The sequence below is a fragment of the Felis catus genome, chromosome B1, assembly GCF_018350175.1.
Source record: "Felis catus isolate Fca126 chromosome B1, F.catus_Fca126_mat1.0, whole genome shotgun sequence".
Lineage (NCBI taxonomy): Eukaryota > Metazoa > Chordata > Mammalia > Carnivora > Felidae > Felis > Felis catus.
In genome coordinates this window covers 82,862,781-82,889,900 of record NC_058371.1, presented here as the reverse complement: position 1 = coordinate 82,889,900, position 27,120 = coordinate 82,862,781, and the positions used below count along the sequence as shown (strand labels likewise).

At 39.5% G+C, this 27,120-nt stretch overlaps 1 protein-coding gene and 2 non-coding genes across 3 annotated transcripts in view; 2 read left to right on the top strand and 1 right to left on the bottom strand.

The window, feature by feature from the left end:
- Positions 1-27,120, bottom strand: part of FREM3 (FRAS1 related extracellular matrix 3) — an 83,988-nt gene that overhangs the window by 31,693 nt on the left and 25,175 nt on the right. Inside the window, exon 3 of the mRNA XM_003984978.4 lies at positions 2,252-2,398. Coding sequence (XP_003985027.2) covers positions 2,252-2,398 — 147 coding nt within the window. The remainder of the gene's footprint in view (positions 1-2,251; positions 2,399-27,120) is intronic.
- On the top strand, positions 10,540-10,645 carry LOC111560317. The gene has a single exon (XR_002742072.2). It is a non-coding gene; the product is annotated as a U6 spliceosomal RNA (small nuclear RNA).
- Positions 14,019-14,138, top strand: LOC111560352. Its single transcript, XR_002742097.2, has one exon. It is a non-coding gene; the product is annotated as a small nucleolar RNA SNORA15 (small nucleolar RNA).

Here is a 27,120-nt window from a genome sequence, read left to right as displayed (position 1 = left end):
TTGGTAACCAAGAATGAATGCTCAATATTTAGGAAGAGCCTCCTCTGGCCACATGTTGGAATTGGAGAAAATAAGGAAGAGGGAATGTCTGTTGTCCTTAGCCACAGCTTAAGCAGAGGTAGGGGGTACTGCTGTATAAACTGAATAGGCACATGACTACTTAATATTTGGTGAGCACTCTGTGTGACGTGCTAAGAATGCAATGCTGAGGTACAGCCACCACTACCCTTTAAGAGGTTTAGAAGACGGGGTGGCCTGGGTGGCTCAGTCGGTTGAACATCTGCTCTTGATTTTGGCTCAGGTCATGATCTCACAGTTTGTGAGTTTGAGCCCCACATCGGGATCTGCATTGACAGTGCAGAGCCTGCTTGGGATTCTTTCTCTCTCTCCCTTTCTCTGACCTTCCCCTCCTCTCAAAAATAAATAAATTATATAAAAAAGAGGTTTACAAGGGAAGATAAACAAATGATTTCAATTCTGTTTGATTTTGAGTGCCATGATATAATAATGATATTTAACATTTATTAAGTATTTAATGTGTGCCAGGGACTATGCGAGATTGAATTACACACATCATATTTAATCTACAAATCTTGAGATGGATATTTTACAGATAAAGACATTGAAGGTCATTAAAGCATCACAAAAAACAATATGTATCAGAGCAGGAATTCAAACCCCACAGTTGGTTTGTTTTGTTTTGCTTTGTCTTGTTTTCTTCTAGCTCCTTCACTTTGACTGCCAGCCCCAGCATGGGGTGGGGTGAAGGGATCAGATGGACTTCTTGCAGCACTAAGTTTCCCTACTTTGGTGTTGATGTGGTTTTAAGTAGTGTTTTGTAGGACAGAAGAGTTGACTGTATGTAGTTTACTTAACAATACATGGGTGACTACCATATGCCCCATGCTGTTTTCAGAATTGGGCATTACCCAGGATGTAGTACCTGCCCTAGTGGAGCTGGAAATCTACTGAGGAAGACAGACAGCAGACAGATGGACATATGAGGCATGCCAGGGATGGTCCATGTAGAATAAAGCAGGACATGGGGATAGCACCTGTGTAGGGGCTGGTTCAGGTAAGGAGGCTGGGGACATCTCTGAAGAGTTTACTCTATAACCATCCAAATGGTTCTGGGCAGATAGATGAGTCTTTTCCTTAGGCAGGATATGAAAATACTTCTTGACATACTAACCCCAATCTTATGCCTATGAGAAATCCCTGAGATAAAGAATTATAAAGACAGAACCCTAAAAGAAAAAGGAGGCATATTTCACCTGAAGTTCCTGCAGTAAGTTCTACTGTGTGTTGAGAAAGTAACCCGCAGCATAGACTAAGGCTGAGGACCACCCAGAAATCAGAGTGTTCTTATGCTGACCTCTTTTCCTAGGGGAACAGTCTGATCCCAGAGCCTCAGGCCTGGAGAGGAGACTAGGGAAAAGCTTGTCTTTTCTTAATTGCCTGTTCTCAGCCGTCTCCTTCCTGGCTTCTCTCCAAATAGTTTTGATATGTTGGCAGGTCTCTGGATTCCGAATGTCTGGGAAACTCAGGAAGCTCATTTGTAAGATGAAGATAACACACTCCTATCTGTCTTGTCAATAGTTAGCGAAAAATAAAGACAAAATGATCTCTGAAAGTTTTGGCAGCTACAGATATTATAAAAATCTAATGCATCATTACAAAAATTATTGTTAATAATTAATGATGATAATGACATGTATTATGCAGTCATTATATATCTGTTTACCCCAAGTTGTAGAACATAGAAAAATTTGATGCTGTACATGTTTTGGAGGAATTTATAATCTAATAGCAGGGCGAAAACAATTATATATAATCAAAAGAATAGCTACAACAAAACATAATAATTACCATGTACTCACAAATAATTTTTCAAAAGAAATAGCTGGAACTAAGCATAATCATGTATTATATGCTTAAAAACAACTTTAAAAGAAACTGAGTGACTTGGGGATTGTGAAATGTGGCTATGAAATTTTCCTGGCATCTTCTGGGTTGGAAAGAGAAATAATGTAACCTTCCAGGAAAGTCCCAACAGGAGGAGGAGGATGAAAAGTTGGAGTGTATATTTAAGCCCATAACTCACATTGAGTAAAAACTATGGCACCATTTCATAAATTTTCTTTAGAAGTTTCCCCAAACCGGTTGCTGATTCTCTTCCAATCTGTTCTCTCATAATTGTTTCCAAGCTTAGATGTTACCTATTACCATCAACCAATCCAAATTTACTCACTGATAAAGGATGTTTCTTCAAGATACCCTCTGCGCATGAGGGTCACTTCTAAGAACGTGGAGTCTTCATCCACAATGTAGTATTCTTTCTCCAGAGAAATCCAAGCCCAGTTCAGATGGAAAGGTTGATGTGTTAGCTTATTTCCTCCTGCAATTGATAAGGGTAAAGGAGAAGTTGGATGACAGTGAGAGAATTAGATAGAAAAATAATCTAATGCAGGGTTTGCATTTTGCTTCTAAAGCCAAGGGTTTCAAAATACATGCTCCTTTTTTATAGAGAAAGAAGTGCTTTGCTTTTCTAGAGAATGTCATGAGCCCTATGTGAGGCCTTGTTCCCCCTGCTTAATGCAGGATTATTAACTTGAGTCTATTCCTAAAAGATCTTACACATTAGGGTTCCAAAGAACCAAAGCTTGGTAGTTTTAAATTTCACTCATATTCAACACTCCCATCTTTTGCTCACTGTTTCCTTTGTTGGCTTCCTTTCTCCCCTCATTTTCTTTCTCTGCCTTCTGATATACTCTTTTGTATTGTTTATATATCCATTTGCTCTCACAACAGGCTACAATTTCCCTGAACACAGTGCCCACATTATATTTCCTTATTTTATTACTGTGAGGATCTGGTATGATGTCTTGAACTCAGATTCTTTTTTTCTTCTTCTTTTTTTTTAAATGTTTATTTATTTTTGAGAGAAAGAGAGAGAGAGACTGAGAGAGACAGACCATGAGCAGGGGAGGGGCAGAGAGAGAGGGAGACACAGAATCTGAAGTAGGTTCCAGGCTCTGAGCTGTCAACACAGAGCCCAATGAGGGGCTCAAACTCACAAACTGCGAGACCATGACCTGAGCTGACGTCGGATCTTAACAGAATGAGCCACCCAGGCACCTGAACTCAGATTCTTACTGTTTAAAAACTGTCCAAGTGGACTGTAAGAGACAAGGATATAGGGGGTCTATCTTATTTCCTCTTGTCCACACTGGGTCACAGGCTTCTTTGATGATGGTTAACCTGGCTCCATATTGAGACTGTGCAATGTGTGTGGATTGGAAGAAAGAGCAGGTTTCCCTCCACTGGGGAGCCATTGTTACAAATAGTCACTTGTAAAAGGATGTTGAAATAGGACTCTCTAGGCCTCAGTTGAAACTGAGGCACCAATATAATAGATATGAGCTAACAAAGTGAGTATAGGCAGACTACCACCTACAAAGTTTACAACAGAAAGCTTTACTAACCAGTTCCACAACTACTAAACCCCTAAATCAGATCGAGCATATCATAAAAAGGCAACATGTAGAACAAGAATGGAGGATTTGTAAAGAGAGTACTTTAGAAAAAGCTGATGGGCATCTCTACCACCACCCAAGCAGGGTGTGGGCAAGGAGTAGAGCTACATTCTTCACCTCCAGCCCAGGGAGAGTGGGCTTCAATGAACCTGTTAGAGAGCTGACATGCCCTTCATGTGACTGATGCATTACCAAAAAAGTTCATGTGGCTTTGGCAGGGTAGGGAGAGTGGAGAGGCCTGCATTTGGGAAGTAATTAAGTACCCATGAAGACTGGGACAAGGAGAGCATGCATGTGGGCCAGAGGTGGGTCATCTGCCCAACAGAACCTGTCGAGGAGGCAATGCGATCCCAGTGGGAAGCTGGAAGCTGATCACCAGATCCCTGTCAACTGCAGAAATGGTGAAAGATGAGGAACTGCACGTTCCATAGTCCGGACTCTTTAAGGAACTCATGAAAACACCAACGGAAGCAAGAGTCGCCATTAAATAGTTGCCATCCAGGGGCCCCAACATCGGATGCAACAATACTTGCCACACCAGACTATGCTCTGTCCTCCATCTCCCCTCTCTCTGGGGCTAGCTGAAGGATCAAAGCTTTGCTAGGAAGCCAGGAGAACCATGAACATGGGAAGAGCAGAAGATGGCCTCTGCCCTCCCCCCTTGTCCCAGCTCTGGCTAATAGCTGCAGAGAAGGCATAACACAGAACAAGTTCTGATATTTAATTACTGCTTCGGGCTGTGAATTCTAATGACCAGACTGACACTGTGTTTTTGATTTAATATGGCTGTAAGATGTTTTTATCTGAGAGTGATTAGAAAAGTTGTGTGACTGCCAAGTATCCATTGTAGGAGGAAGGGAAGAACCTTTCTTCCCAGCACCACCACTGAAAAAAATGTTAAAAGAACATACAGCTAAAATCATAATTTGATTACATCACAAGTTGTGCTCATTTGGTGCACCAGGAATGCGCTGATATATAAATGCAAGGTAAACGCACCTGCTGAATTTCATGTTTATGATCCATCTATCTTCTCTTTAAAGAAGATTATTGATATTACTGTGGATATTTTGATAAGTACAGAAAAGTGTAAGACAAATATACCAGAAATCCTTTTATGTTATTTAAAGATATGATACTGGTCTTGTTTCTAGTTTGAAACCACTTAAATTCATCAAGTATGTAGTTTTGTTTTGTTTTGTTTTGATTTTGAAATCATGAGTCAAAATAATACTTCAAGTTTACTCTTTTTTGAAGTTCTGTCATATAAGCTTTATTTTGTTCTGATAACCATACTACAGAATAGGACAAATATTAGTCTCATTGTATATCTAGGCAAGTAGTTTCAGGACAATAAAGTAACTGGGCCAGGTCTGTGCAGGGTAGTGGCAAGGTCTTGTCTGGACTGCAGACTTCTAGTCCTGTGCTCTGGTTTTGACTCTGAGTGCCACTCCTATGATTAATGCTCCTGGATCAATGCAACTCAAATGTTTCAAAAGGGAAATGGGCAAGGAGCACCTGGGTGGCTCAGTCAGTTGAGCGTCCAACTTCAGCTCAGGTCATAATCTCACAGTTCGTGAGTTTGAGCCCCATGTTGGGCTCTCTGCTGTTAGCACAGAGCCCACTTCAGATCCTCTGTCTCCCCCTCTCTCTGCCCTTTCCCCACTTGCTCTCTATCAACAATAATAAATAAACATTTTTTAAAAAATGGAAATGGGCAAAATCTATTGCAAACAAGATTCTCCGAATCAAAATATCCATGATGAAAAAGGATCAACAAGTAGAGACAAAAATATTTTCACATCCCAAATGTATATGATATGGATTTCTCAAAAAACGGGGTCTGAAAATCTTTAGACCCTAACAGCTACCCTAAGTTTCTGCCCCCTAGATCCACATGGCTTCGTGTTAAGACTTCTCTCTGGGTGTTTGCTTCATTCTGTATTCTCTGAATACCAGCTAGCTTTCTCCACTTGTCCATGCATGTATCCTGCGTGTCCCCCATGTATCCTGATTTGCTTATCTTTATTTCACATGACCAGCAGAGATAGATTAGCCTCATGGCATTTCAATGGTCAAGCTTGGGTGTGGGTAGCTGTGGTGTTATTAGGTGTGGCCTCGCTGCAGCGTGAGGTTGAGGAGGAAGGCAGTTCTTAGTGAAAAGCGCTCGAAGATTTAGATATCTAAACGGTATTTGTGTCCTAACATCAGGATGCAAAAACTAGGTGAAAATAGTAGAGGGCCCTTTTACATTCTTGTCACAAATAGTTTTTCTGTACTCAGATTCTTAGAATAAAATGTACAGATAATCCCAAGAAGCAGCTACGTGGCACAGAAACAGCAGGGACTTTGGATATAGCGTCAAGTGACCACTCTGCTATTAATTAGCTATATGGACTCAGAAAAGTTACCAAGTACCATTGAATTGTAGATTCTTTGACTGTTAAATGAGCATGATAACAATAACAATGACAGGAATAATATCTTCCTCAGAGCTGTAAGGATTACCCGAGATAGTAAAGGTAAAAATGACGAGCAGGATGCCTGGCACACAGTAAGCACTCAAAGAAAGTGGTCACATTAAGGTTATACTGACATCAATGCACATAATTTAATGGAGAAGCAGGAGAAAATAAGTACAAATCAGTACTTTTAAATGTATAAATCAGTTAGGTACAGAAGACCATTTGTTTGCTCATTTACACATCCTATAAATAATTACTTTAAATTCTAACCAATCAGCAAACACAGTGCTAAGATTTGTGCTAAGTGTTGTGGATCAAAAGACATGCAAGTGATAAAGTTAATTTGTATATCAGGACCCACAAAATGGACCAGTGGCCCAGTCCATGTCACAAAATCTAAACCTAAGTCAGCCTGTGCTTACTGGAAACTCTTGTCAAGGAAACTCAACATACAAGCCTCCAACTCAACTTTGGCTACTCAAATACTTCAAAAGGGAAATGCAAGCCTTATAAGGAAATCCCCAGCCTCCCAGCCAACCATGCACTGCCTCTTCTAATGCTCTATGAGACTTGCCCTCGCGCCCAAATCCTGTGGGAAGTGTTCCACTGCTTGTGAGGCACTGCCTCCCCCAGTCCATGAATGGCTTTCTCTTGAATAAAGGATATCAAACTGGTTGCTCAATTGTATTATTTTTGTCACTTGACACAAGGTATAATTTCTTCAGAGAGGATGTGGACAGATTTCATGAGACAGTAAGGGCTTAAGCATTGGGTGGTGATAGTGGAGAAGAAATGGACAGTTTAGAGAGAATAAAGGAGAATTGACAGGTTTGGGGGATGAGAAGCCAGAACACGTGAGGAAGGCTGTCAGAGAGGGACTCTGAGCTTAAATTGGACAGCTGGAGGAATTGTGTAATGTGAGCAGACATAGAGAAGTTAGGAGGGGAAGACAACTTGGGAGTTTAATTTCAGATTTGGCTTTGAAGGGATGATAAGAAGTCCAAAGGAAAAGTTCATCAGTTATTTTGGATACTTGGAGATTTGGGAAAAAGTTTCAGGAATGGACAAAGGCAAGAAATGTATATTTGGGTATACTGTGATACAAGGAGTCTTTGAGAGGGAGTTTTAAAGTCCAGTTTTTCAAAATAACAATAAAGAGCTAAATATATATTATAAAATTTTTATAATTAAAAAAATTTTTTTTACATTTATTTTTACATTTTTGAGAGACAGAGACAGAGACAGAACACAAGTTGGGGAGGGGCAAAGAGATGAGACACATCTCATCACAGCTCCAGGATCGAGCTGTCAGCACAGAGCCCGATGCAGGGCTCGAACTCACAAACTGTGAGATCATGACCTGAGCTGAAGTCAACCGACTGAGCCACCCAGGCACCCCAATTTTTAAAAAAAATTTTAATGTTTATTTATTTTTGAGATTTTGAGAGAAAGAGAGAGAGATGTGTAGAGTATGAGCGGGGGAGAGACAGACAGACACAGAATCCAAAGCAGGCTCCAGGCTCCGAGCTGTCAGCACACAGCCTGATGTGAGGCTGGAACCCAAGGACTGAGAGATCATAGCTTGAGCCGAAATCGGATGCTTAACTGACTGAGCCACCCAGGCTCCCCCCAGGCACCCCAATTTTTATAATTTTTTTAAGTTTATTTATTTGAGAGAGACAGAGAGAGCCCAAGATGGGGAGGGACAGAGAGAGGAGAGAGAGAATCCCAAGCAAGCTCTGAAGAGTCAGAGTGGAGCCCGATGTGGAGCTAGAACCCATGAAACTGTGAGATCATAACCTAAGCCGAAATCAAGAGTCAGATGCTTAACTGACTGAGCCACCCAGATGCTCCTATATTATACAGTTTTTGTACTTTGTCAGACACTGCCTCTTAGACACTGTCTTTAGAGTAGTATGATCCTGGCTGAGCACCTGACATCAGACATCCTGGGGCCCTGAAGAAGCTGATTCAGGCATTGCCCTTTTCTACTCTCAGACTGGTTGGTCCCTGGACTTTGAAACAGGAGCCAAGCCAGGAGCAATGTGGAGGAAAGGACTTGGTCTCTACCAGTCACCTTGACTTGCATGTGTGGCTCTGACTTAGTCTCTCCTATTGGTTGGCTATGCACCATCACTTGCTGGGGAAAGGGTTGGGAGTGGGGGGTAGAAGGGATTGGAACATAAGAAAGAGGAAGTGGTTGGAATGGCCAGGGAGCCCCTGCTAAGATGGAGGTCCCACCTGTGAGGGTCAGTTACAGGGCCCTTAGCTTTGGAAGTCAGGGCATTCTGAGGAGGAGAGGAGGTGTGGGATGTGACTATGATCCCTTCCAGTGGGGGCCAGAGAGGATGGTTGCCTAGGCCTTAGCTGTGCCCTCCCAGGCTTCAGTTGGTAGCACTCTTCACAGGTGCAGCTTCTTCCCCTGGACCCAGAAGCAGGCAGGCAGCCAGCTGATGCATTAACAATTACATCCCAAATAATGAGAGGTGTTTTAATATATAATGAATAAGAATGCAGATGTTGGATTGCATGAAAGTCCAATTTATGAAAGACTTTGCATAGACGATGTTATGTATTTCAATAAGGAAGTAACTGTAAAAAAAAAAAAAGAAGAAGATCAAGAACTAAACGTTGGGGACAGTTGCCTTTGGGAGCCAGTGAAGGAAAATAAGTAACAAAATGGAAAATAAGAAGACTTTGAGTTAGTTTCATCCCACTGTGTAAGTCTGATATAAAACTACCATCCAGAAGTAAAAAAAAAAAAGGAGAGTTTCAAGCATAACCATAATCTTCTTATCAAAGGATGATACTTTGTTATTTGCTATATCAAATGATAACAGCTACATATCTAGTTACACTCTAGGGCAGCATTTTTCAACCTCAATACTATTGACATTTAGGCTGGATAATTCTTTGTTGTGAGGGGCTGTCCTGAGGATTGTAGGATGTTTAGCAGTATCCTTGACCTCTACCTACTAGAAACCAACAGCAGTCTCTCACCTACCCCTATCCTCCAATAGTAACAATAAAAAAAAAGTCTCTAGACATTGCCAAATGTCCCCTAGGGAGAAAAATAATCTTTCATTGAGAACCACTGGTGCAGGTGAAATTAAAGGATTTTACTGCATCTCTGATAAAAAATGTTCCTATTGGGGTGCCTGGGTGGCTCAGTAAGTTGAGTGTCCGACTTCAGCTCAGGTCATGATCTTGCAGTTCGTGAGTTCGAGACCCGCATCAGGCTCTGTGATAACAAACAGCTCAGAGCCTGGAGCCTGCTTCAGATTCTGTATCTCTCTCTCTCTCTCTCTCCCCCTCCCCTGCTCATGCTCTGCTTCTCTCTGTCTCTCAAAAATAAATAAATGTTAAAAAAAATTTTTTAAATGTTCCTATATTTCATACTCCTATTTTGGGAGAATGACAAATGAAACATTTTGGATTTGAATTTGACATTGATAATCAAACATTCCCCATTGACTTCAGAAGGTAGCCTGAATCTAAGCTAATCTGAGGAAAATTAGAAGGATACAATATCAAGGACATTAAAACTATTTTTCCTGTGGACAAATCAGAGTTTAAAGTTGGGGACAAGAGCGATATTCATGGGATCTGATAAACCATCACACTTTTTTCCTGGGCAGCTATTGAAATGGAAGCATCAGGTCGCTAAGTTGAGGTGGGAAGACCAGAGGCAGCCCTCCCACACGTGATCTCTGTGCCATAGGCAGGTGCCTCCATCCCTGCTCCCCCATCTGTAAGACGGTGGTAAAGACAGGGTCACAGGAGGCACTGGATAGGAGAGACCGTGTAGGTGGGGAAGTGTGGGCACGTCATTTTTATGGTTTGAGCTATTATTATTAAGTTCCTTTTTTCTCCTTCATGAGTCAGGAGAATGAATTATTAAGAAAAGAACTATGTAGAACGAAATTAATGCTATAATGTTCTAAACAGAACATATAAGCTCATAATGGGGGATGCAGGATGGGGGTAAACAGGACCAACATGTCCCAAGTGCCTGATACATGTGGAGCTCTGGGCTAGGAAGTGTGCAATCTGCCAATGAGAAAGAAGAAAAATAAGAGACAAACAAGATGGAAGAGATAGGAGTCAGGGAATAGGAACTGACAGGACCAGTCTGGACGAGGAAAAGATCTGAGGGCACAGTGAGGTGAAGAGAAGTAGAAAAGTGAATTTTGGAACGGCAATGGCTTAGAAAGCAATTGGAAGTAATAATGGAGAAAAATACCCAACTGCAGAATTTCAAGCTTCTTGAATTGAAGGGCATAATGCATTTACATTTTCATAATTATCTCCCATTGAGTTTTTTAAAAAAGGAAATATATCCTAAGTGTTTTACCCAAATACTATATTCAGGAAGATCTAATTTTGATGTAACTTAGGCACCAATTTTGGTTTCTGATATCATCTCTTCTTTTCAAATGAAATGACTGGAAAACACCTTAAAATGAAAAATAGATTATGTATTGCTAAAGACAATTTTGAAAATACATCTAAAATAAATGCTGACTCTCAGGCTTGCTTTGGCAGCACATATACTAAATAGACTAAAATTGGGACAATACAGAGAACATTAGCATGGCCCTGTGTGAGGACGACACAGAAATTCATGAAGCATTCCATGTTGAGAAAAAAATAAAAACAAAAAACAAATAAATGCTGACTCTCAAATGAGTCAAATCAAGTACTAAATGATAAGGTAGCAGTCATTGTCAAATGTTAATGGCTTATGGCCTTGAGCCTGAAAAAAGATTTAATTGAATAGGATATTTGATCTCAAATGTTTAATAATTACCCAATGAAAATCTAATAGCATACTCATGTTTTTTAATACTCCATGACATTTTCAAATAGGTTCATTGTCATAAGCATTTAACTTCTACAGCCACCAACTTTAAAATGTATCTGACTTCCATAAGCACCACCTCATCATAATACCTATCACTATCAATTTTCACGTAGTGTCAGTTAATACCATTTTTCTTTGGAAAATGCTCCACAGTGCCTCATTGTGATGAAATGTGTTTGAGGCTTGATGCGTACAGCTAAGTTGCATGTCTACAGAATAGAACTATGATAAATATAATGTATTCTTCCCCAGTAGAGGTATAATTTCAGGGAAAAGAAAGTAACTTGAGATAGAAGAATTAACAAAATTAGGTAAGAGAAAAAGTCAAATTGCATGAGACCAACTTCCATTTTCTTTCCCTAGCTGTCTCCTCCAGTGTTCCTGGAGTTGTGAGTAGCAATTTAAAACCATGTTCTTTGTTGGGTGAGATATGCCACATCCCCTTTCTGCACAAGGATATTATTCCACCCTCTTTTCTTTTGCATAATTCACTTCTATTCAGTAATTCCATGGGCCTGCCTGATTCTTCCTTCAGTGATTCAGGGTGTGGCCACCCATGACCCAAAGCAGGGGAGGAGAGGTGGCCCTCCTTTTGGAGTCCCCAACACACAGGTGCATGTCCATTCTCTTCTTGAGGAACAACAGGTTGTTTTGTGCAAATCAGGTTTTTCAGAAAAGGAGGGGAAAACTAAAAAGCAAACAGATGAGCTATCTACAGTCATTTCTCTCATTGTGTTCTTCTAAGCTACAGCAATGTTACTTCCCAGACAGTGTTTCTATATTCACTCATGCAGTCTTTGGAAATGTGTGGGCAGGTGATGGAGGAAGGGATCTTTGTGTTCACCGCCAGGTGGGAGGGGCTACAGGGGTGGCAGGTGTAATGCAGTGTGATAGAGGTGTTTGGTATTCTTTTTGGAGATGTCCCCAAACTGTCTTGATGATATATTTGGCTCTCCATTTTGAAGAATAAATCCCAACACGTTATTGCTATGTATGACAATACAAGTTATCTGTGCCCTTTCTCGCCTTCTTAAAATAGAGTTCTTCAATATTACTGCAGTGGAAGCAGGGGGAAAAAGTAAAGACCAGAAGCTTTTCTTCGATTGTTTTGCATGCCTCAATGGGACACCACATCCTGCCCTTGACACAAAACAAAACTACCCGAAGTACTCTCAAAGCAAGACTTTAGAATATTAAAAAAAGGATGAGACTCTATTAGCAGAAGTTTCCAACTAGGAGGAAAGAAAAAATACACCAATTGCATGATCACATGCAATGGCCATTTCTCTTTGGGAGTTGGGGCTCCACATGGCATAACTGGAAGGGAGAAAACACTGTGCCTTCTTCCTTCTCAAGACTCTATAGGATTCAAGGAAGATGTTGAAGCAAACTCTTCCTTCCAGAGAATGTAATGTAATGTAATGTAATGTAATGTAATGTAATGTAATGTAATGTAATACTATGCAATGCAATGCAGACCAATGCAATATATATAGCAAATTCCTCTTTGGAGATCAGCACAATCATTCTCATTTTTGGATACCATCTAGATAGAGCCAGAGAAAGCTCAGGGTCTTTCTCAGAACCTCATTATTTTTTCTCTCCAAAGAGGGATGGAATTAAAACCTTTCTGAGTTCCTTCCAGGTTTACCATTCCCTAGTTCTTTCTGTCCCCCTTGGTAGGTGGCACTGTCACAGCAATAAAGAAAACATATTAACTTATTATGTCCCAGTTTGGAAAAATAGTATTACTCAGCATAAGTTGGTGCAACTTGATAAATCAAATGCAAACTTTAAGCTCTCAGGAGGCTTATCCACATGTGAGGAGGATGAGTTCTTGGGAAGGCACACCAACTATCTGGGTACAGAGGTGTACTGGCACATCCAGAGGTGTGATCTTAACCCCACTGGCATATTACAACTGAATCCTTTAATATCTGAGATCTCATGTGAAAATCCAATGCTTACCACCACTTTGAATACAGGGATGGGCATACATGACATTTGACAAGTGAAGTGCCTATAGTTCAGTAATTGTGCCTCACTCAAGGTCACATAGCTAGTCAATAAATCTAAAAGTATGCAAAGCCCTCCATGGTCTGGATTCTTTCCACCATGGCTCCCCACCCCCCGTCATCTCCTACCTCTCTTGCTGCCTTTGGAGCCTATGAGTTAGCTTATTCTAAGTTATGTGCAGTTTGTGAAGCTAACGGTGAAGCTAAAAATTCTTAGTCATCCTTCAAGGCCCAATTTGAACATTGCTCCTTGGAAAAACTTCCCTGGGTGATGGTTCATCTCTGTCACTTATGCACATATCTCCTTGCTAGTACTTGAGTGAATTGTCTCTATGTCTGGTTCTCTTTCCATATCAGTAGCTTATTTTCATTATGGAGTTCCTAGCCCTTGGCAAAGATCCTAGAAATTACAGGGCTCAATAAATACTTGTTGAATGACTGACTGCCTCCTGGAGAAAAACTGACCTAAACATAGATTTAAAGAATAGAATGAGCACTGCCAATAATTTGACCTAGGTGCAGTTTGTAAATATATTACCTTGCTTCATAAAAATGTAGATAATGGTTTTTAAAAAATGTAGTGATATCATAGCATGGACCTGTGGTTTTATTCTAGTTAGAAAGGGAGTCAGAACCTGAAATCCAGGTTGTTATCCTCTTAGCTTAGAACTACTTCTGCAAAATACTGTGTGCACGGGCTGTGAACTGATCTTTAAACTTGAGGGTCTAGTTCTAGAGACATCTTTAAAAAAAATAATAACAATACTCTTTCACAGAGGCACTTGGGTGGCTTATCGGTTGAGCATCCGATTTTGGCTCAGGTCATGATCTTGTGGTGAGTTTGAGCCCTTCAACGGGCTCTGTGCTGACAGCTTAGAGCCTGGATCCTGCTTTGGATTCTGTGTTTCCCTCTCTCTCTGCCCCACCCTGCTTGTGCTGTTTCACTCACTCTCAAAAATAAATAATAAAACATTAAAAAATTAAAAAAAATATTCTTTTACATTTCCATAGTATATATTATTTAACTCCTCCTCCCCCCACCATAGTCCAGTGTTCTGCTCATGTTCTAGAAACTGATCACATAACACTGGACATATAGGTTTGTGCTTGATTGGCATTAGAAATGAGATAGTATAAGGCATGGCTGAATACTTTGTTCTTTATCTCAGTAATTGATGCAGCCAGACACCATGCAAAAGTAAAGTCTTCCCTTTGAAATGTCTGTGATAACTGATAATGGATAAAGAAGATGTGATATATACATATACATATACATATACATATACATATACATATACATATACATATACACACACACACACAATGGAATACTACTGGGCAATGGGAAAGAATGAAATCTTGCCATTTGTAACAACATGGATGGAACTGGAGGGTACTATGCTGAGTGAAGTCAGAGAAAGACAGATACCATGTTTTCACTCATATGTGGAATCTGAGAAACTTAACAGAAGACCATGGGGGAAGGGAAGGAGAAAAAAATAGTTTCAAACAGAGAGGGAGGTAAACCATAAGAGACTCTTAATACAGAGAACAAGCTGAGGGCTGATGGGGGGGAAGGTGGGGAGGAGGGGAAAATGGGTGATGGACATTGAGAAGAACAATTGTTGGGATGAGCACTGGGTGTTGTATGTAAGTGATGTATCATGGGAATCTACTCCTGAAGCCAAGAGCACACTGTATACACTGTATGTTAGCTAACTTGATGATAAATTATATTTAAATAAATAAATAAATATTTTATGAATTAATGAAAACATAAACATAAATAAATAAATAAACACAAAAAATAAATAAAATAGCTGTGATGGTATGCTAAGCTTTTTTTTTTATAGCACATTATTTTTAAAAAGTGGACAGAAATAAATGAACTAATGCTAGGGGCTTGCAAGGACTTCCAAGTACTAGTTAAATTGGGCCACTTTGCTCTTTGACATGTTGCTTACATTGCTTTCAAGTGCGATACTAACATTGTGGTGGTTATACTGAATTCTCAAGAAATGGATAGCTTTTATATATGTGTTTTCATTTTCTTAAGAATGATTCTACAGTTTTATTTGCTTTGTAGCTTAGCATTTCTCTCCTTCCCCACAACCCAACAGAAAAAAAAAAGAAATGAGATAGTATAATAAAAATTGTTATGTATGTGTAATGAAAGTAATATTTCCTGAAAAGCCATAATACACTCTATACCTTAGGAAGATGTGATTCCAACCAAACCAAGTCCCTACAGTTTTTTATAGGTGTTCAACACAGGACACATCCCCCAGGGTGGCTACTCTAATGTCAGCTAAAAGCAGCTCTGAAATAGTGGGCTTGAAAACCAGAATCACTTATTCTCCTACAAAGAAAGAGACAAATGTCACATCCCCATCTCAGCTTATGTCTACAGTCAGCCCAAAGGAGATAGAAGAGTGTTTCAAGAGCAATTTGATTTGGAAGTGTTGGGAAAGGAGGAGTCACGTGATAAAAGGGTCAAAAGGAAGCTCTGCAGAGACAAAAATAAAGTTCTACTCATCACAGCCCAGAATGTAGAGCCAAGTATATTCATATATCCTTGTAAGTGGGTTTGGCCAAACCTTGGAACCATCTAACTAAGCTCTAAATGAATGGGGAATGACATCTGGTAGAGTTCTTCTTAAGGTCTGACAAGACAATAATTAGGGAGGAAAGGTTGGAAGGTAAAGTAAACCGCAGACTAGCTCTGTGTCATCTCCATTGTTAGTCCAGGCGTTACAAAAATGGGCAAGCCAGAGAGCCAACAAATGTCATTAGCCTAATTCTTGGCAAGTACTTATCAGGCAAAGAATATACGCTGAGCTTTTATTTTCCCAGGGGAAGCATTCAATTTGTCAGCAATTCCTCTCTGCCAGACCACAAGTCAACAATTGCTAGATAAATGAAAAGCTTCCACTCAACTTACAAACTCTTGGGTAAAGTATTTATTTTCTAGAAATAAAAGTGCCTTTTTTTTTATAGCACAAGCTATAAATGGTCCCAGTAGGTTCCACTAAAGCAATCAAATGCCAAATACATAAATCTTATAGACCCTTATGGAAAATGGAAGTGGCTCTGTTACACATCATGTTGAATGAGACCATAGATTCACAGAATAAAAAATGGCAGAATAGGTCATAGCTAATAGGTCAGTGACAGACTAAACCCATTGCTGTAGTAATGGTAAGGGAAATTCAGTGTAACAATCACTTGAGATATACTTTATGAAGACAAAATTTGTTTTGAAGACTTTGGATTATATGCTTTCTGAATTATGCTGTTGCATAATTTGACCTTGGCTCCTATTATATATAATGCTCAGGAGATACTCAACTGTGAAAAGAAATGTTGTGGGTGAGGTTTAACACACACAGATGTGTGTGTGTGTGTGTGTGTGTGTGTGTGTGTGTGTTTGCTTTGTCAAAGCCTTTCTCTGTTTCCTTCATCCTGCCTTTCCTGTATATCTGCCTCTCCTGGATTTCCACTTCATCTTTGTGTTTACATGAGCTCTTTCCAGCTTCTAGAAGACTAGTTAGTATTTGTATATACTATATTTAAAAAATTTAAAACGGAAGGAATGGTGATTCCATAAGCAGCATCTAAAAAGAGGCTTCTTAGTTTATTCTTTGCCTGGACTATACCAAAGGGAATCCAATCTAGTAGCTCCCTTGAAGTTTACAAAACAATTTCAAGGTAATGCTTTACCCCCATGTCTTTCACCGAACATGCTAAAACATAAAAATGGGTACAACCTCTGAGGTCATTTTCGGTCTTCAGGTCTATGTTTCTAAGTGGGCATAATAATGATACTGATAGTAGTTTTTACAATTTCACTCTTTTTAAAATAAGATGAAAGCTCAATATTTAGGGCATATAATTTCTTTTAAAAAGTGTTCCTTGGGGTTTATAAGGAAAGGAAATATTTTCCAACTCAGAGCATATGAATTTTATGGCACCAACCATAGAACAAAAATATGATGGCCCCTTAAGCCAAGGTCCTTTGCCCAGCATGATTTTCCACAGTTACATTACACTACATGGACTTTTGGTTTTCCTAGGCAGGCCCAGGCAGAAGTCATGAATCAAGGATCAAAATATGCTATTTCTATCAAGATTATCCTTTCCAAAATTATTTCCATAATTTTCCAGATTCTGGATTTCTTTCTATGTATTAATACTGGCTGACACAACAGACTGGGAATAAGTATCACTAGGGAACAGAGGAGAAACACTTCTTAAGACACATGTGGCTGCTTTTCTCATGCAGCACGTGCACGAGATTCCAGTGGTGCTGAAGGTGGATCTGTAGTCTGCTTCAAGAGGAGAGCAACCCAACATGTACCTTAATGTTTATAGCAGCACTATCAACAATAGCCAAAGTATGGGAAGAGCCCAAATGTCCATTGACTGATGAATGGATAAAGAAGATGTGGTATATCTGTCTGTATCTATGTCTATGTCTATATCTATATCTATATCTATATCTATATCTATCTATATCTATCTATATCTATCTATGGTTTTATACACACACACACACACACACACACACACACACACACACACTGGAATATTATTCAGCCATCAAAAAGAATGAAATCTTGACATTTGCAACAATGTGGATGCAACTAGAGTGTATTATGCTAAATGAAATATGGCAGTCAGAGAAAGACAAATGTCATATGATTTCACTCATATCTGGAATTTAAGAAAGAAAACAGATGAACATAGGGGAAGGGAAGGAAAAATAAGATAAAAACAGAGAGGGAGGCAAACCATAAAAGACTCTTAAAGATAGAAAACAAACTGAGGTTGCTGGAGGGGTGGTAGGTGGGGGGGATGGGCTAATGGGTGATGAGCAATGAGGAGGGCATTTGTTGGGATGAGTACTGGGTGTCATATATAAGTGATGATTCAGTGGGTTCTACTCCTGAAGCCAATAGTATACTGTAAGCTAATTAACTTGAATTTATTTGTTTATTTTTAAAATGTTTATTTATTTATTTTTGAGAGAGAGAGAACACAAGAAGGGGAGGGACAGAGAGAGGAGACACAGAATCTGAAGCAAGCTCCAGGCTTTGGGCTGTCAGCACAGAGCCTGATGTGGGCTTAAACTCACCAACTGTGAGATCATGACCTGAGCCGAAGTCAGACTCTTAATTGACTGAGCCACCCAGGTGCCCCATTGAATACTTATTGAAATAAGTAAGTAAGTTAGTAAATCAATCAATCAATAAATAAAGTTTTTGGCAAAACTGTTACTGTGATGTAAGTTAATTTTACGTGTCAACAAAAAAGATGATGCCTAGTATTTTTGACAAACACTAGTCTAGACATTGCTGTGAAGGTATTCTTTCGCTGTGATCAATGTTTACAATCAGTTGAATTTAAGTAAAACGGAATGTGGGTGTGGCTTTCATCCAATCAGCTGAAGGTCTTAAGAGCAATGACAGGTTTCCCCAAGAAGAAGCAATTCTAACTCAGACTGCAACATAAAAACCTGCCTCAGTTGCCCACTTGCTGGCCTACCCTGCAGATTTCAAACTTGCCAGCTCTACAACTGCGTGAACCAATACTCTGTTTCTGTCTGTCGCTCACACACACACACTTCCTATACCTCTTCTACTCCTACTGTTCTGTGTTTCTGGAGAACAGTGACTAATACAGTCACCATAATACCTGCCCCCTCCCCCTTTTTTCCTCTGATACATTAAGCTTTTCTGAAACTATTCTAGATGCAAGCATCTCCCAACATGTCCTTTTAATCATATTTAGATGTTGGGACCCCGTCTTCCTGTTTTGTTTGCTTGTTTTAATTCAGTCAGATGCATTTAGCACACAGCCATTGCAACATGAATTCTCTGGGAAGAATTTTTCCCTTTCCCCAGTGACAGAGACGAACCATTTTGATCTACCTAATTTGCCCAAAGAGCTTTTATGAAGCTTTAAACTCAGATCCTTCAAAAAAGACAATATTAGATGGAAAAGAAAAATCTATGTTTATAAAACTGACCAAACCTGTACAACTGCTTGGAAATGCTAGGAAAGTTTAGAGATATAACACAAAGGTTTAAAAGTGTTTTTGTATAAAATATACCTAATATCCATTCAAAAATCCTCTGGGGAAAAACTCGAGTTGTAGAAGGGATGCCTTTGCACTCATTACTTAAAGTGTTAGGATATATCCTGATATATTTTCTGGAACTAAGGATTACGATTTTTTTTTAAAACCTAAATTCTGTGGCTTACAAATCTTAGTTTTACAAAATAGAGTTAATTTCACATTTTAATTAGGATAGTAAAATAAGAGAATGCCATTGATGGAAAAAAATGTATCAGAACAAGTTTCTATGACTGTTACATTTCCCCGAACGTTCTAAATGCATTTGATTGCAGTTGTAGATTCTGCCTCACCGGTGTGAAAATATTAGCTATATCTGAGCTTCAGAGCAACTCCTCATTGTAACTAAGTTTTCTTTAGTTATACTCATGTTCCATATCCCCTGCTGGATGTGATGCTCTTCCTCTGCTCATCCTGTTCATCAGGCAACCTCTGATCAGCACTGCAGCCTTTGGAAAATCTCTGGATTCCTCCTGATACCATACGTGTGTATACAGACTCTTGTTTATTTTTCCTTTGTGGAAGTTAAATTAATGCCACCCCAGGGAAAGAGAAATGTTGACTGGGAGTGTTAACAAGACCCTTCACAAGATTTAAATTCTCATTACCTTGAGGCATCAAAAGATACCCACTGAACATACTTTTTTTCTATTCTTTATCCATACTTCCCATACTTCCCCCTTCCTGCCCAGTTTGAGAAAAGTTTAAGGTATGCACCATGATGGTTTGATTTATATAGATTGTGAAATGATTACAATAGGTTCAGCTAATGTCTACCTTCTTATATAGGTACAATAAAAAGTAAATAAAGAAGAAAAGAAAAAAAGGAAAAAAAATTCTTCTTGTGATGAGAGCTGTTAGGATCAATCTATTCTCATGGGAACTTTCCTGTATATTGTACAACAGTGTTAACTGTGTTCATCATGTACATTACATCCCTAGTGCTTATTTATCTTGTAACTAGAAGCTAGTACTTTTTGACTACCTTCTTCCAATTCTCCCTCTCCCAACAATTCACCTCTGGTAAGTCTAATCTCTTTTTTTCTTTTTTTAGTTTCCACATTTAAGTGAGATTGTACAGTATTTTTCTTCCTCTGTCTGGCTTATTTCAGTTAGCAAAATGCCTTCAAGGTCCATCCATGTTCTTGCAAATGGTAGGATTTCCCTGTTTTATGGCTAAATAATATTACATTGTGTATATATACCACAACTTCTTTATCCATTTGTCCATTGATGGACACTAAGGTTGTCTCCATGTCTTGGCTATTGTAAATAATGGTGCTGTCAATGTGGGGATGCACAGATCTTTTTGTTAATGTTTTTGTTTCCTTTGAATATTTCCAGAAGTGGAATTGCTGTGTCATATGTTATTTTTAGGAGTTTTGAGGAACCTCCATACTGTTTTCCTTAGTGACTGTCTTACAATCCCACCAGTAGTGCACAAGAGTTCCCTTTTGCCATATCCACGCCAGCATTTGTTATCTCTGGTGTTTTTGATCATGGACATTCTAACGGGCATGAGGTAATGTCATTGTGGTCTTTATTTGCATTTCCCTAATGACTAGTGATGTTGAGCATCTTTTCATGTGCCTGTTGACCTTTCATATATCTTCTTTGGAAAAATGTCCATACAGGTCCTTTGCCCACTCTTTCTTTCTATCTTTCTTTCCTTCTTCCTTGCTTGCTATTGAGTTGTATGAGTTCTTTATATATTTTGGATATTAACTCCTTACCAAATCTATGGTTTGAAAATTTCCCCACCCCCATTTCATAGGTTATCTTTTTCACTTTCTTGATAGTTTCTTTTGATTTTGTGGCTTGCGCTTTAGATGTCATATCTGAAAAATCATTACCACTGCTCATGTTAAGAACTTTGTCCCTATGTTTTCTTCTAGAGTTTCATGGTTTCAGGGATTACATTTAAGTCTATGATCCATTTTTTTAAAGTTTATTTATTTATTTTGAGAGAGAGAGAGAGAAAGAGAGAGTGCACACACATGTATGCACAAAAGCAGGGAAGGGGCAGAGGGAGGGAGAGAGAGAATCCCAAGCAGGCTCTGCACTGTCAGTGTGGAGCCAGTCATGGGGCTCCATTTCACAACTGTGAGATCATGACCAGAGCCCAAATCAAGAGTTGCACACTTGACTGCTTAACTGACTAAACCCCTATGATCCATTTTGAGTCAACTTTTATAAGTGGTTTAAGGTATGGGTCCAGTAATGGGTCTCATGGTGTTGAGATTGAGCTCCACAATGGGCTCCATGCTGGGCTTTGAACCTAGTTAAGATTCTCTCTCTCTCTCTCTCTCTCTCTCTCTCCCCCCACCTTGTCCCTCTCTTGCTCATACATGCTCATTCTCTCTCTCAAAATAAAAATAAAAATAAAAATTGAAAGCTGTATACAAATCTTTCTCTCACCTGTTTGGCATTGCATATGAAACTATATATGTAATACATTGTTAATACATGATTGTTAATACATGAACCTCCATGTACTTGCTTTGATAGTATAGATAACAGAATTGCTCCAGTTTGTTTAATGGCAAATCAAGATTCTGTTTTCACACTGGTTAGCATCTTTTGTTGCTTCTTGGTGTAAGTTCTAGGACCAGTTCATGGGACTTGCATAAAACTTAGAAGAAAACAACCGGTTGTTGAAATTGAACAAACCAATCTGTGACATCTACTTTCATGGCTTGGGCTTGGTAAAACAGGAAGCTAGTTGGGGGTATTCTATATACATTAGTTATGCTCTTTCTCTCCTTGTTCCTAAGTATTGCTCTTGTCATGTCAGTTGTTAACAGAATCATAAACATTGCACCATCACTATTCCAACCATCTGATGATTCTGTAACAAAAGGAATCTGAAGGGACTCTGATAAAGACAGTGATATTTTATAAAATTAGCCCCCCTCATCAAAATTGTGGTGTAGACCTGAAAATCTGATAATTTGCCTATCCTTCTGTAATCACTGTGTTTTGTCTAGATAGATGAAAATTAATAGGAGGGACTATAAATGAACTTTGTACCTGCGACAGCTCTTGCCTAGGAGATATCAAAAGTGGATGTTGTATCTCCCACAGTTGGTTCTAAACAGCCTTAGCTGAAACTGCTATGAATTTAAAGCACCCACCAGCTAAAGATGAACAATGATTGGTATGTTAGATCCTCACCAGACCCAAATGAAGAGTCTTCATTTGGGTCTGCCCTCACTTTAGATGACAATTGCAAGTCTAGATTGTCACCTGTGCTTCTGACCAACTGGCTATAGATGGGAGGTTCCAATGACTCCCTCTCTTGGGTTCAACTCATTTGCTAGAGTGGCTCACAGAACTCAGAGAAACATTTTACTTACTAGATTACCGGCTTATTATAAAAGGGTATGACTCAGAAACAGCCAGGGTAGGGGGTGCAGAGCTTCCTTGCCTTCTCTGAGGGTGCCACTCTCCCAGTACCTCTACATGTTCACCAACCTGGAAGCTCCCCTAATTAATAGGCCCTTTGGGTTTTTATGGAGGCTTTATTACATAGACATGATTGATTTAGTTTTTGGTCACTGATGATTGATTCAGCCCCTTTTCCCTCCCTACAGGTTGTGGGGGATTGAAAGGGTGGAACTGAAATTTCTAACCCTCTAAACACAAGATTGGCTCCCCAGTTAATCAGCCCCTATCCTTAGGTGCTTTCTAGAGTCGCCTCATTAACATAGCAAACGATACCTTGACTATTCTCTTTACAGGAATTCAAGGGGGTTTAGAAGCTTGGTTCCAAAATGGGGAGAAGATCAAATATATACTTTTTTTCTTAAACGTTTATTTATTTATTTATTTAACTTATTCCCTTTTTTATTTTTTAAAATTTACATCCAAATTAGTTAGCATATAGTGCAACAATGATTTCAGGAGTAGATTCCTTAGTGTAATGTTTATTTATTTTGAAAGAGAGAGAAAGAGAGGCAGAGAGAGAAAAGAGAGAGAGACTCCTGAGCAGGCTCTGTGCTGTCAGCACAAAGCCCAGCATGGGGCTTTATCTCATGAACCATGAGATTAGACCTGAGCCAAATTCAAGAGTCAGACACTTTACTGACTGAGTCACCCAGTCGTCCCATGTATTCCTTTTTTTTAAGTTTATTTATTTATTTTTGAGAGAGAGAGCGCATGCACACAAGTGGGGGAGGGGCAGAGAGAGAGAGAAGGAGACAAAGAATATGAAGCAGACTCCAGGCTCTAAGTTGTCAGCACAGAGCCCAACACAGGGCTCGAACCCATGAACCATCAGATCATGACCTGAGCAGAGGTTGGACACTTAACTGACTGAGCCACCCAGGTGCCTCACTCCTATGTATTCTTAGTACAAATCACAATATCATACCTGCCTGCTTGTTCTTAATGACATGAAGAGCTTGGAGAAAAAAGCTGCATAATTGATCCTAGCATCCAGCAAATCTGAAGGTTACCTCTATTCTTTTATATTCTGGGCATACATTATAAGACATAGTAAAACATTATAAGACATAGAAACACAAGTGGCTCTGACATAATTATTAGAGAGTGGTTCCTGTATTAGTATTTTACTGTCATGTAAAAATTGCCACAAACTTAGAAGCTGAATAAAGCACACACACATTATCCTACAGCTTCAATGGACCAGGAATACAGACATGGCTTAGCTGAGTCCCTGGCTCAGGGTCATAAGACAGCAACCACAGTGTTAGCTGGACTGCATCCTTATCCAAAGCCTTGAGTAGGAAGGATCTGCTTCCAAGCTCATTCAGATTATTGACAGAATTCATTTTCCTGTTGTTGTGTGACTAACAGTCCCAGTTTCTTACTGACTATTGGCTGGATGCTGCCCTCAGCTTCTAGAGGTCCCTTGAAGTTTCCTGCTGATGAGGGACCATAAGACAGGCTGAGGGCAAAGTACAAATTAGCACACCACCCCCCCCTCCCCCAGGTGGTATATGTATGATGTTCCTTGGATACTCCTGGCTACCCCAAAACAGGAAAAGACAAAAAAAAAAAGGTTAAATTAATAAGAGTCACCACCAGTTTACAAGAAAAAAGACATCCCATCAATAGTCTAAAGTCCAGGAATTCCCTAACGTCCTAGTGTTAATGCTTTGCTAGAGGGAAAAACAACCTTAGCTTGACAATAGCTAGGCCTCCAGTAATCTGTGAATCTTTAGCATATGAAAATCACTTTGGAAACTTCCCTTTTGACTTTACCTCCCACAGTCCCATAGTATACAAGGAGCCACTCTTCACAACCCCAGTGCAGCTCTTTCTGCCCACTGGTCCTGTCTCCATGCTTTAATAAAATCACCTTTTTGCACCAAAGACATCTTCAAGAATTCTTTCTTGGTTGTCAGCTCTTAACCCCATGAACCCCACCAACACTCCAATACCCCATGACTGCCATGTGGATCTTTCAACATGTAGTTTGCAACATGGCTGTTTTCTTCTTCAAGGCCAGCAGAGAATCTTTCTAGTATGTGCTAGCAAGACAGATACTGATTTAAATTCAGACTTAGAACAACACATTAAAGAATCTTTTGTCTACAAATTAACATTAGTAACTTTGAGTGAAATGAATAATAACATGATTGTTGGTAAGAATAAAAAGAAGAGATCAATTGGAGTGAATGCAATGATTTCCAATCTTCTAGCTGTACTTGTTTTCCATTAAATGCGGCTTATATATTTTGCCATATGATTTATAACCAGCTTCTTCCAGAGCAACTATGAGTAAAGCAATGACATCCACTAATCTGGAGTGACTCCGTTTTCCTTGGCATTTGGAACTACTGCCCGAAGGAAGAGAAGACTCAACTTTCCTGAACTTGCCGTACAACAACTCTTGAAACAGGATTTCCAAACTGCATTATGCTATACTACTTTGCAGTGAGCTGTGCAGAGTATGCTCGGCTTAGTAATGACACAGGTCAGAGTTAAAGAGATATGTAAGTGAAGGAATCGGAGAAGCGCAGAGGAAATGGCTGGTAAGAATAGCCATAGGGGAGCTGTTCCTATTATTTCTATGTCAGGTGGTCCAAGCAGGGAACTGAGTTCTGATGGCACAGGCTGTAGCTAGTACGGTAGGAAAAGATAGAATAAAATAGGCAGACAGGGAAAGGATAGGACCTGAGGTCCCTGGGTGGGAAAAACACATATTTTGGAACAATGCTGGGAGTGTCTGATGACAGCCAACTGTCTCATGCGTAAGATTTCTCTTAAGAATGTGATAGACACCACCTACTCCCCCCAAAATTTCCCTCAGGAATTTGACAAAAGACCTAACCAAAAATAAGTAGTAGACCATAAAACGTGTGACCCACAAGGAACGTAAGGCCATAGACCATCCCTCATACCATAGAAATGAGCCAATCAGGAATGAACAACGCAGCACCTAGAGCTATCAAGCCAATGAGGGTAGAACCTGAGAAGGAATGAGGGGGAAGGGAAGGGACGGCTGACCAGAACCTTATAAAACAAGGACGCTTGCCTATAGTCCTGGGGCATTCACTTTTGAATGTTCCCTCTCTGTAAAGAGAGCTTTCATACTATTCTTCCTCTCTGATCTTATACTCTAATAGACTTTTGCCTGCTGCTCATTTTGTGTCCACCTCTTCATTCTCCAAAGAGGCAAGACAACGATTTCCGGGTGTTGTGGTAAAAAAATCCTGCGACACTAGGACCAAAAGACCCTGCAGAAACCTCTGTCAGAGACCCCTTCCAAATATCCGTTATCCCATACACCAGCAGGTTTCTATTTAGGGCTCTTTTTCCTAACAAGTGAGTTCACAGGAGAGAAAAAGTGGAGCTGCAAAGGAAAATCAATTTAAAGCTTGAAAGGTGAAATTGTGTAGAAAAAAATCACCCTTTCATGCTTAATTAATCATGGAAAATGTGTCTGCCAGCATGAAGCCATTTTATCAGAAAACAGGCCAGGTGAAACAGTTAAGGAAATGGCATTACCAATCCCAACACTGTCACACATGAGAAAACAAGAGAAGAGAAGCATTGCAGGCAGACAAAACTGTATTCAGTGGTTCATAAAATTGGAGTGTTTTACATCTAGAGAGTACTTTTTCATGAATATCTCCTCAGTGCTCTAAAATTAACATTTGGGATGATTTCTAATTACTGTAATTGTTTTGGTCGACTCAACTTTTAAAATAAAAGGCAAAGGTTTAACTTCTGTGAAATGCTTTACAGGTCTAATTTTGAAGGTTGTGGCAGGTAGTTCTAGATCTTTCATTTTGAGCAGAGATAAGAGAACTCTCTGGCCTCTGAGAAGTTTTAAATTAAAGGAACTATAAATTTGTTACTCTCATTACTTCTCAAACTTACTTAAACAGAGGATTTTATTTTTTCTTTTAATGCAACATCTTTTAACAGCTAGTTCCATGGCCCTCCACTCAGGAAATACCAGTTAAATTATTTTCAAGTCATATCACAGCCATGTGAAAAAAAAAAATCCATCCATCAGTGCTTCTTAAACCTGACACCAAAATAATCCTAAGGACATATAAAAGTGAATTTGTCCTGAGGAGGGGCAAGAACCAGGGACCTGGGGCATATAGCTATAGGCTATAAGCCGTGAAGTCTTAGAGATGTCTTAAAAATTCCCCGTGAAGCTTCATAATAGCAAAGCTTGTGTTAATAGGAAAGTAAAACTCTGCTCAAGGGATTTGTGCCAAATTTACTGAGTCTTCTCACTGCCCTCCTCTCCCCATGGACACAAACCCTGTATTAATGACTGGTATTACTTGCAGTAAGCATTATTGAAGTCATGAAGTCTCTAAAGAAAACAGACTACAATCTTAGGTTACCGAGCCTCTCTGAAACGTACTTACTGCACTACAGATTTCTCACCCTGTTGTGATGATAAACTTGCAAACAACTGACTTGTGCACACTTAAAAAATGCCTAGCCCTAAAATGTGTTTTCAAAAGAAATTCAATCGATTTTCTATTAGTTGACATTCATTATTAGTCTTCCAACTGTAATAAAGGGTTCCCCATAGCATCAGTGAGAACACATATTAAGCTCTGGGTTATTAAAACTTAGGGGAAGGCTTCCAATCCTAGGTATACACCCGAGA